The sequence below is a fragment of the Nomascus leucogenys genome, chromosome 7b (genome assembly GCF_006542625.1).
Source record: "Nomascus leucogenys isolate Asia chromosome 7b, Asia_NLE_v1, whole genome shotgun sequence".
Lineage (NCBI taxonomy): Eukaryota > Metazoa > Chordata > Mammalia > Primates > Hylobatidae > Nomascus > Nomascus leucogenys.
Genome location: NC_044387.1, coordinates 81,968,396 through 81,980,699, shown reverse-complemented (window position 1 = coordinate 81,980,699; position 12,304 = coordinate 81,968,396). Strand labels below are relative to the sequence as shown.

The following is a 12,304-nucleotide window of genomic DNA, read 5'->3' as shown; positions in this document are numbered from 1 at the left end:
AAAATTGCTTGTATAAATATGTGTATAAAGCTACAACAAATAACTTTTTTATTATTTCACTATATATTTTATGTTAACATACAAAGCAATAAGGTAAAAAGTTCATTCATCATGACAATATAACACTGAAAACAGTACTTGTATGAGAAACTAAGAAATGTAGATTCTAGAACTTCAATATATAAATCACTACTATTAATTGAGTAAAATTTTAAAAATTATTACTGGAAACTTTTTTTGAAAGTGTTTAGTAATTCAATAAAACTGCAGAAGAGGGATTGTAAATTAGTAATCTCCATATCACCAGGCTAAGCAAAGGATACTGGGTGAACAACATTTCTTTTAGTGATTATTATGTAGGAGAGAAATTTCCAATATATAATTGGAAGCTATCACTTAAAATCTTACAGAATCATTCAATAGATGCAAACTGATCCCCTTTGTTCTATTATGATGGGGGTTCGAATTGCCAGCTACAAGTAAGTCTCATTCCCATAGGCTTCTCAAGACAGTTTGAAAACAACTTTTCTAGCAAAATAAATTTGAGTAGTCAAGTGTAAATTATACTGCCGGTTGTGGTGGCACTTGTCTGTAGCTACTTGGGAAACTGAGGTGGGAGGATTGCTTGTGACCAGAAGTTGGAGGCCAGCCTGGGCAACTAGGAAGATCCCATCTTTATTTTTTAATGTAAATTACAGTAAGCAATAAATGAGCATTATGGTTAATTTTGAAATAAAATATGAGCACATAACTAATGCTTTTTTGTAATTGCATATTCCTGAATAATGCATTTACTTCATGTCATTCTTCCTAAATTAAATGAATGATGACTGCATAAACAAAAAATGTGCACACCAGTGGTCTCCAAAGTGGAGCATGTGAAACCCAGAGAACTTACAGGTGACTAGTTACAGGAAGAAAATCCTATGACATCTGTTCACAATTTTTTAATCTTAAAAAAAATCTTATTTTATTTAATAAAAAGCTACTATAAGGACCAATATTGAAGGCCTGAATTTATCTGTATGTTGGATGGTCAGGTAACATAGAGTGAACTCTAGTGTCTTGAGAAGAAAGTGGGAATTTTACAATATGAAGGGATCAACAATGGTACTCTTAGTCTTCTGTTTATTTTTATCCGTATAAAAGGAATAACAATAGTGCATATTTCAACAAAAAGATTGTTATGAAAGTTAAGTTTTTAAAATTTGTGTCTCGTACAAATAAGGCATCTGTAAAACACCTCATTAAAAGAGCCAGGTTGTATAAGCCGAGTGCAGGAGTACAATTATTTTTGTTAAATAAAATAATAATCTCAATTTCAACATCAGAGGAGAAATTTTTTAAGAAAATAATAATAATGATCATGATCTTAATAATAATAATTAGTTGCCATGCTACAAAATTTTGCAACTTACTTTTTACAATTAAGTAGACTTAGAAGTTTATTAATTTTAAATTGAGAATACTATTTCACTAAGTATTATTCTAAGTGCATGGTTTATATCATTGACCTAAACAAACACCAAAAGCTTAACTTTTGGGAGCATAGAATCTATTAGATGGAGGCAGACAATAAGAAATAAACACACTAAAATACAAATTATGCCGTATGTAAGGTGGTAAGTGCTTTTGGAAAATGTAAAACTGCGGAGCAAGGACAGGAGGGCTTGGGAAAGCTGAGGAGAAGAGGTATGCACACAGGGAAGGAGGGTTTGATTATTAAATAGGGTGATCAAGATGGCCGTGCTGAGAAAGTGAATTATGAGCAAAGATGTTGAGGAAGCAGGCATTGGGATTCTAGGGAAGAACTTTTCAAGGAAAGACCCTCCAAAAGGCAGAAGCATGGCTGACATGTTGGATGAACAGCAAAGGAGGCCAGGAGATTCTGTATCAGAGACATCAAGGAAAGTGTAGTTGGTGACAAGGCTAGAGAAGACTGGGGAGGTGTCAGTTCAGGTAAGGCCAGCTGGTCATCATAATGACTTTCAGCTGTCACTCTAAAAGAAATTAGAAGGGCCTGTAAATTTCAAGAGTATCCTAGCAGGTGTTTTGTAAAATCCACACACAATTTGTCTCTTCCAAAAACTGATAGTTTGGAGCTGATTACTGTCATGACTTGTCTGATGCTTAAAGAATGAAAAAAAAAATCACTCAGACAAATTTATGAGAAAGACTGATGAGTATAAGGTAAGAAGTCAGCACCATGTGATAATGATAATGGTGACTGTGTTCATGGGGATAGTAGAGATATTGCAAAGGGATCATCATTTAGAAGGTAGATTCAATTGCATTTCCTGAGGATGTGAAGTATGGGAGGAAGACAGCAGTCAAGGATGACAGAATCTTTGCAATCCTTTGCATAACATGTGGAGAACTATTTCAACTCTTGTGACAAAGAAGTTCAGAAGTTGTCTTGTGGCAAAAACAAAATTTTGTAAGTGTCAAAAATATTGCCCTTCTGTTCTATAAAAACCAACTGGTCTAAATTTACTGATTCTTTAAAGTCAATTTCAAGAGCATACGAGCAGGTATTTTGTAAAATCCAGCACATTATTTATTCCCTTGCCAAAGCTGATGGTATTAATAGTAACATACCTGCTTTTCTGACTGAAAATTGGGTCATGGAAGTATTATCCTGAAGATAGTCATTTGGAAATATTTTTATCATTAATATATGATTCTGTTGATGAAAATCATATAAATGTTTACTATATAAAATGTGTTATTTTACACTTGAAAACTTATAAATAAATTTTCTTAAAAATTACAATTTTTCCAAATAAAGTATGTTATATTACTTTTTTATTTTGATCTGCATATCGTTTTCAGTTCTGGTGAACTTTTATAACCAGACAGCAAAATAACTGAATTTAGTGCAAAACTTTTGAAATACTGAAACAAAATGTTCAAAACTTTTGGAAATCGTTGAGCAGACATTTTTCAAAGTCCAAAGTTATTTTGAAAATTGGCTAATATTTTTTTCCTCCAAATACGTATATCCTAATTTATTTGAAGGCAGTTCATCATGAACTGCATTCTGACACTTCCTGTAAAATATTTCCATAAGTTAACTTTTAAAAATATTATCTTCCCATTCATGAAAATATTCATTCTTTAAGGCCCAATGAAAGCCTTACCTCTTTTCCTTATATTTTATCCTGCATTGTACTTCTTCCTCTGAGCTTTTGTAGTGCATGGTCCTTATTTTTTTATTTATTTTTTATTTTTTTTTGTGACACACATCAAGTTATTTTAAGTGCTCTTTTCACTCTCTAGTCTGTAAATTCTTCAAGGACAGAAACGGGTTTATTTTCTCTTCTAGGTCTCAGTTCTTTCACTTACTAAATAAAGATATTGCACATCTAACCTTGAAACATTATGATGCTAACAGTCACTAAAACATCTAGCTCAATTACTGTTTCTAATGGTAGTAGTAGTAGTATGAGTGGTATTCCCATGGTACTTAATATTCACCAGGCACACCCTGAGTACTTTACTATCTCACCTAATACTCACAATAACCCTTTGAAGTAGGTATTATTACAGTCTCCATTTTATTGTAGAAAAATCCTGAGCCACAGAAAAATTTAGTAACTTCCCAAGGTACTATTATTATTGTTGTTGTCATTATTATTTTAATGTAAGTGAAAGAGTTAAAGTTTGAAACTGGCTTCAGAATAAATGCTCATAAACATGATCTATACTGACTTTCAGTGATTCTCCATTAGGATTGTATTACTTGCAGAGATGACGACACGTATTTGAGCCCCTGAGGTTTCTTGTTAACCTCCAATAGAGGAAAAAGACCCAAAGCAATGATTTTTATACATGAGGCATAAATAAGACAGCAACATATGCACACATTCCCAGGAATAAACAATCAACTAAGAGGGAGTGTCTTTCATATGCAGAGAGGTTCCCATATTGGAAAGGAACACAGACAATCAGATCCCAGCTGTCCTTGTTATTGGCTAGACGACCACCAACAAGACTGATTCTGTTTCCTTATCCCATTAAATGTGGGTGTTAGCCTAACCTATGGTTTGTAGAATGTCTTAAGATAATACTTATGAAAGGCCTGGTTAAAAGAAAAGCAATTTGTGGGAGCTGGCAAACTGGAAATTTTCATTGAAATTGTTCCCAGATCCTTGCAGTTACTTACAGACCTTTGATATAGTCTTACAATTAAATAACAATGAGATTTTTTTTTACTGTTGCTTTTGTCATTTGTGTTGAGCTATCTTATCTTTAACATTTTAAAGATCTAAAGATTATTCCATTTAAAGCTGCATGCAGAATAGGCTATTGCATTCACACACAGATTAAGTTTAACATAGAAAGGGAAAAATATGAAAAATCAAAGGAATCTTATGGCTTTGTCATTAGTGTTGATTAATGATGAATTTTAGGGCTATATATGCACTGAAATTATTGATTAGTACATGAAAAAATTTAAATGAAACATCTGACATTCTAACACAATTAACAGAATCCAGATTAACTGTTCCTTAAGCAATAAAGCTAATTACCTAAATAACATCAAGTCTGGGAATAGCTGTTCTATGTTTGTGTAGCAACTCAAGGTTATAAAGAATTCAGTTTCCTTTTATTTTTCTCCTCTGCACCCTCAAAGTATTGGGTTTTCCTCTTTTTTTTTTTTTTTTTTTTTTTTTTTTGAGACGGAGTCTTGCTCTGTCGCCCAGGCTGGAGTGAAATGGCGTGATCTCGGCTCACTGCAAGCTCCGCCTCTCAGGTTCACGCCATTCTCCTGCCTCAGCTCCCGAGTAGCTGGGACTACAGGCGCCCGCCACAGCTCCTGACTGATTTTTTTTTTTTTTTTTTTTTTTTGTATTTTTAGTAGAGACGCGGTTTCACCGTGGTCTCGATCTCCTGACCTCCTGATCCGCCCTCCTCAGCCTCTTGAAGTGCTGGGATTACAGGCGTGAGCCACCGTGCCCGGCCTTTTCCTCTTAACCTAATAGCTTCATGGCCTCAAAATGACTTTTGTAAAAGTAACCTCTAGAAACTAGAGGCTTAATATCCTCATACGACAGCATTGAAAGTGGGAAATAAGAGAACGTGTGGTGGAAGGAAGCCTTCTGTTATCTCTGTTGATGGAACGGAGTATTATTCTCAGAAATCATGCATCATATTAATCTTTGCAATACAGAAACTAGAATATGCAATGCAATGTGACCACTCTTAGCCTCTGAAGAGGCTGGGAAACTCAATATCAGTCAAAAGGAAATAGAATCAGTCATTTCCTTGGATCTGTGGTGCTTGCCAAGTGAGCTACCTTCCCTGAGGATATTGCTGCCCATCTGATCCCAAAACAGTATACTGACTCTCTTAGGAAAAAAGGGGTAAAGACACTAATATAAAAAATGTTTGAGTTTCCTCCGAAATCCAATAATTATTCCAGTAACCCAAGAATACTGAGAATTTTAAATAGGCAAAATGAAGGGCATTATTTTAGAAAAGAGATGCCTTAGTGAGACTTAATTGTTAACATTTAATTTAAAATACGCATTTCCATATTTCCAACCACAACTGTAGTTTCCCTGTTACTAATGCGCTGAGAAGAACATTGCATTATGGATAAGTACTTAGAAAATTATCTAAGGATGATGGTTTCTAGCTTCATCCCTCACTCATGGGTGGGAATTGAACAATGAGAACACTTGGACACAGGGTGGGGAATATTACACACCTGAGCCTGTCGTGAGGTGGGGGAAAGGGGGGAGGGATAGCGTTAGGAGATATACCTAATGTAAATGATGAGTTAATGGGTGCAGCACACCAACATGGCGCATATATACATATGTAACAAACCCGCACATTGTGCACATGTAACCTAGAACTTAAAGTATAATAATAATAAGAGCAATAAAAAGAAAAAATTAAAAAAAAGAAAATTCTCTAAGGATATTTAATAGAGCTTTGGGAAGAAATGCTTTCACTATTGGATAAAGTTTGCTTTACTGGATACAATTTGTTTTATGTTACATAGTTAGAAAATATATAAGTACCTACTCCTGGAAATTAATTTTAAATGGTGTTAGCTTGTAATATGAATAGCATAAAATTAAGGTGAGTGAAATAACTTCGTGGCATCAATTTGTTTTCTGAGAATGTTGTTTTAAATAAATGCTAAATATTATAAATATTAGCAGAAAAACACATTTTCATACCAAGCATGGTGCATAAAAAAAAGAATTCTTTTTTCTCCTGTGGTTTTGAATTTCTCATTAAGGAAACTTAATTAGCTGATCATTCGTTAGAATTACAGCCATATATCAGATTGTTGGAATTTTAACATTACAGATAGTAAAATCTCGTAACCAGAATTAGGATAAAATAGATCTAATAGTATAAACATAGTTCTCACCTGTATTCAATACTTAATTAAAATGAGTATATTAATCTTTTATGTCTTGAGTTTCTAAATAGCTTCTCCCCACCTCACAATTTGCATAGGTAATGAATGAACTGAAAGCTGTGTACAGTTGTTCAAATGATAAACAAAATGTTTATCATGTATATGATAATTGTGATCGTAATTGTATATGATAAAAAATTAGAAAGATAACACTTTATTAATGTATATGAATGTATATGAATAAAGTATGATATTTTCAAATATCAAATAAGGGCTTAGGAAATTATATATTTGGCAAATTAAATTTTTAATCTGACATCTAAATTAGAATCTTCATAATTTCTGGCCTAGCTTTAAACTAATAGTTTAGTCTAAAACATTTTATTCAATTCTTCTTTATTGTAGGCAGTGAGCACAGACCCTGTCCCAGTTAAATTACACTATGACAAATCACATGATCAGGTCTGGGTGCTAAGCTGGGGTACCTTGGAGAAGACATCACCAACACTACAGGTAAGTACATCTCAGTATATTAGAGAAAATAGCAATCTTTAAAGCTTTCAACATTTTATTGGATATTTGTGATCATTTAACAATGATATTTTTCCATCTGAGGACTACAGCTTTAATCATAACTAGATAGGCACAGAAAAGGGCAAAAAATGTTGGCACTCATGTACTTTTGGACTGGGAAAAATCGTAGGTAATATGTATTAAAGGTTATATTTATATGCGAAAAGAATACCTATAGTGACAAAGCTGATGCCATTAGGAGGAAAAGAAAGTCATAATTTACTTTTCAACAATTTTGTTAAGGCATGTACAATAAATAGAGACAAAGATAATTCGACAGCAAAAGCTTCAAGGCCATCTCCATTTTTCTCTAATCAGATAATATTCTGTTATCTGAGGAGAGACTTATTTCTAAAGGAAGAATGGTGTTATTCTTATGGCTTTTGCTGCTGCCTTGAAGTTGTTTATGTGAGAACTTCACAGATACAGAAAAAATAATCTGCATTTTGGTCGTGACCCTTTGGAGCAGTCCTTAGACTTTTATAATTATAAGTTTAAGCAGAAACAGAAAGGGAATGGGAAGGAGTTTTTAGCCCTGGAAATGCGCTTTATATTACAGTATTTTTCAAAATGCTTTGTGATTTTGCTACTGCCTTGAATATCCCTCACTTAACAAGACCCCAAATTATTAACTTTTGGACATTTTAAAATAAATTCTTTTATTTTATTTTATTTATTTATTTATTTTTTTTAGAGATGGAGTCTTGCTCTGTTGCCCAGGCTGGAATGCAGTGAAGCAATCTCGGCTCACTGCAAGCTCCACCTCCCGGGTTCACGCCATTCTCCTGACTCAGCCTCCTGAGTAGCTGGGACTACAGGCACCCGCCACCATGCCCGGCTAATTTTTGTATTTTTAGTAGAGACGGGGTTTCACCATGTTAGCCAGGATGGTCTCAATCTCCTGACCTCGTGATCTGCCTGCCTCGGCCTCCCAAAGTGCTGGGATTACAGGCGTGAGCCACCGTGCCCAGCCAATACATTCTTTTAAATGAAATAATTTTATTTTAATCAGTTGTCACTACCAAGACGTTTAATGTTTCTGAGTTATTTTCAGTATTGCAATATTTAACTTAAAAATGACAGTTTTATGTAAATAGAATATTTTAATATAGCCAGCATAATGATGGATCATTTTATATTCACTAGAAATATGTGTCATTTGAAACATTGAAAAAATATTACAGTATTTCAGTTATTTATTTTGCAAATCAATCCACTCGCAGAATGTGAGGTCTTAAAATTAAAGGATGACTCACAATTCTGTGAGTTGGCTACCTGGGCAGCTCTGCTGATGTGATCTGGGAGCACTCATGGGCTCCAGTTACCTGATAACTTGGCTAGAGGTGGAAGGTTCAGAATGGCCTCACCCTCATGTCTATCGCATGGTGGTAGTGCTTAGCTGGGTGCCTTGTGTCCCCTGCATGTGACGCTCACACTGCATCTTCACAGCATAATGGTTTTAGGTTACAAAAGTGGAAGCTACAAGACCAGCTGAGGTATGGGCTTCAAAAATGCATGTAAAGCCAATTTTGCTACATCATATTCATCAAAGCAAGTCACATTGCCTGCCCACATTCAAGAGGATGGAGTGATAGAGCCAATCTCTTGATTGAAAAAGCACAATCTTCTCAGTGGGCAAATTTTAGAATCATCTATCACAATATGGTAATAGGTGCTTGTTAATTGAGATTTTGTATTTAAGTATACTCTTTGCAAGACAAATAAAACAGGTCAATATATATGCTTTTTTAGAAAATATTCTTATAAATTATTTTAATACACTATTAGCTTTAAGATTAGTATAACATAAAAGTTTAATTTTTTCATGTCTTTCTTTTAAAAAACTAAAGCTGCATATATTTTTATTATACAATTTTCTTCAGAATTGATCCCTTCCTCTCCCCTTTGATTCATGCTACTTGGATAGATTAACAACTTTCCCAGTGTTGCAATTCCGCCACAAAATAGTTTAGACAAATTCTTTTGACATTGTACACAGAAAAAAGCCTTCTGGAGGTATTGTTCCCACACATTATTCAACCATCTAAAAATGGGTTCTTTATTTTTCTCTAGATGCCTAATAAAACATATTTTGTGCTGATAGAATATGGTAAATTATAAAAATATTTGCCAGGTGGGAGTGGAAGGTAAATGTCACAACTGAAAATATAAAATAAAGTGTAGGAATTGAGAAGTATGCTTTAAAAAGGTATACACAAGAAGATTTATTTACATAAGGTTTATATGTGTGCGTGTTATATGAATATAGATATAAGCTTGATTAGATAGATAGGTAGATTGATTGATTCATTGATTGGCAAACAATATGATAGGAAACACAAGATCTCTGGATCAGAGAATAAGCCATTTCTCACTCATGGATCATGTTAGTGTTAATGCCCCAGCCCTAATCAACTTTGGGTCACGTGGAGAGCCTAATGCTACCCTGAATGTTCAGCACAGTTGCACGAAAGAAGTGGGACCCTAGAATTATAAGTCTGTACGTTTTCTTAGGCTGCTAGCATATCAGCCTATCCTCTGTCTGGAGAGATAATCATCATTACTCTAGAATGTATGAAAATCTTCCCCTGGAAGAAGAAGAGTAGATCAATTCCCTTGAATGTCAGTAAATGGTTCAAAGGAGATAATTCTCTAAATCTCTCATGAGCAAGACACTATCACTAGTCTCCAAGGCATTTTTGCTGTGCCATTAGACTTAAACCAAGTTTGCCAAGGCTCTTTGCTATGAAAGACCTGACTCTGCAAAAATGTCAACATATTCATGGATAATTGTCTCCCAAAAGATTATCAGGAAACATTCACAAAGGAAGTGGAAGTTAAGATACGCTTCCTTTGGAGAAACTGAATTCACAAAACCAAAAACATGGGCAAGCCCTCATTGTGGCTGTAGTGTTTCCCATGCCATCATGTTAAAAGATTAGGCTGGAAGAGAAATCGATGCTGAAGTGTGTTCTCAAGGATCAGAAAATTCTACTTATCTTTTTCTTTGTGTTTTAATTTTTATTATAATTTTATCCATACATCTTTGTCAAATACGAAAGCAAAATATGTATTTTCTGAGATATTTATAATTAATAGAGACTAGGTGTCATAATTTTAGATATATGACAATATTTTCCAATTAGTGTCCTCAGGTGGATTCTCAAAGATTTATCATAATTTATTTATTTTACTTTTAAAAGTCATATGTGTCTTACAAAAATGTCAAAATACTGCTTTAAAAATTATAATGAGTCTGTAATCCACAAATTTCACAATTGGAATATAATTAATGTCTTATCAAATGCACAATAATTAGAGAAGAAAATATTCCCAGGAAATAACTTGAAATAGAGGCCTTCCATTTTGCTATAGTTCAGGAAGTGGGCCCCAGCCAGGAGGGATTCCGATGGAACTCAATGAAAGTATATTCATTTAAATGAAGAAAAATTACCCTTTAGGAAAAACAAACTAACTCTAAAAGTAAAAACGATAAAATAAAATCTTGTCATAAAAACCAAAGGAGAAGTTTTAGTCTTGAGGGAGAATCACTTTAACTTAGTCAGTAGTAATAATATATTAATTTTGAGGATGGCATAAAGTCTATGCGAACAACTACCAGAAACATTTATTTCATCTCTAAATAAAATTAAAGCTTATACTATTAAGTGACTGCATTGTTGAGGTCTAACCAATGTGTGTTCTCTTTAGGTAATTACCCTGGCCAGTGGGAATGTGCCTCACCACACGATCCACACCCAACCAGTGGGAAAGCAATTTGACAGAGTGGATGATTTTTTCATTCCCACCACAACACTCATTATCACCCATATGAGGTAAGTGCTAAGTTGAGTGATCAACTTTTTAAAGATTTCTCTCCTGTTATAATAGAAAGCCATGTGAAATCATAAAGAAACTTCGATATAAAACAAATACACATGTACAATTGCACTTGCTTTAGCTTTGTCATACCGGCTTACTGAAACTTTATCAACATCAGTGATGAATTTCCCATAAAATGTTTCTCTTTATGCCTAACAGAGGTGTGAATTTGTGAAAATACAGTTTTATTTTTAAAAATCACTTTAACGATGTTTTTGCAAATTGTCATTAAGATTTTTCTTACTGGGCTCTTACAAAATGCTGGCATTTCCCCCAAAGATAAATAATTTAAAAGATAAAATCACTTCTCAAATGGAGAGAATGTTAACTGAAACTTGGTATGGAGAAGCAGCCACAGTCATAGAAATATATTCAATATAAATATTTTGTTCACTCTCATCATTTTTTGATCATATTGTAATTAATATAAAATTGTATTAGGAAATACAAGAAGTTGAAATGAAATGTTTGAGGTCTGCACTTTGAGAAAAGATATTAGTGTGTTTTATCTCTTGATGTATTTACAAGAGGCGAAAAAGTAGCATTAACTTCTAGTTATAAAACTGCAAAGCTTTATAGAAGAGGTTTAAATGCTAAAATGAGGAGAAGGTTGGCATATCATGATATTTAGTATTATGTATCTTTAAAATCTATTGAAACAATTTAAAAATATTTGCTTAGCAATGTTAAAAATGAATCTGAAGCAAACATTTTGTCCTTTTACTCTAGTGAATTCTGATGTGTGGGAACTGCTATGTTATATGAGCCATTATTGGATTATTGTGCATATTTGTTTCCTTATTTAAGTTAAAAATTATATCATCTAAAAATTGCAGTTGTGAGAATTACGAAAGACTGCATAATTCAACTTTGCAAAAATAAAAAGGGGGATTAATAAATCAGAATTATAACTCACAGTCAAAGATAGAATAAACTATTCCTTGCAAAGGCAAGTATATTTTCAAAGTTTGATGTATTTGTCAATCAATTAGCCATTATTTTCAGAATGCCTATTATGTGCTCAGCAAAAAAGTGATTAAATAACATAAGGTGCAGGCCGGGCATGGTGGCTCTCCCCTGTAATCCCAGCATTGTGGAAGGCTAAGGCGGGGGTGTAGCTTGAGTACAGGAGTTTGAAACCAGCCTGGGCAACATGGCAAAGCCCTGTCTCTATTAAAATTACAAAAATTAGCTGACATGGTGGCGCATGTCTGTAGCCCCAGCTGCTCGTGAGGGTGAGGCTGGAGGACTGCTCGATCCTGAGAGGTGGAGATTGCAGTGAGCTGAGGTCACACTGTGCTCCAACCTCGGCAACAGAGCCAGACCGTGTCAAAAAATAATAATAGTAATTATTATTATTACTCATTTTTGTGGAAAACAAATTGTTGAAACTACAGAATATCTGATAAAATTAACAGTTTTTTAGGTTCTGATTGTAATAGCTCAGGGACTTAAAAATCAGAGTTG

At 34.0% G+C, this 12,304-nt stretch overlaps 1 protein-coding gene across 6 annotated transcripts in view; it reads left to right on the top strand.

The window, feature by feature from the left end:
- FSTL5 (follistatin like 5) overlaps positions 1 to 12,304 on the top strand; it is a 781,414-nt gene that overhangs the window by 700,844 nt on the left and 68,266 nt on the right. For all 6 annotated transcript variants that reach the window (XM_003257915.4, XM_012507957.2, XM_030816289.1 and 3 more), the window contains 2 exons: positions 6,788 to 6,895; positions 10,667 to 10,791. In XM_003257915.4, the coding sequence (XP_003257963.1) occupies positions 6,788 to 6,895; positions 10,667 to 10,791 (233 nt within the window). The remainder of the gene's footprint in view (positions 1 to 6,787; positions 6,896 to 10,666; positions 10,792 to 12,304) is intronic.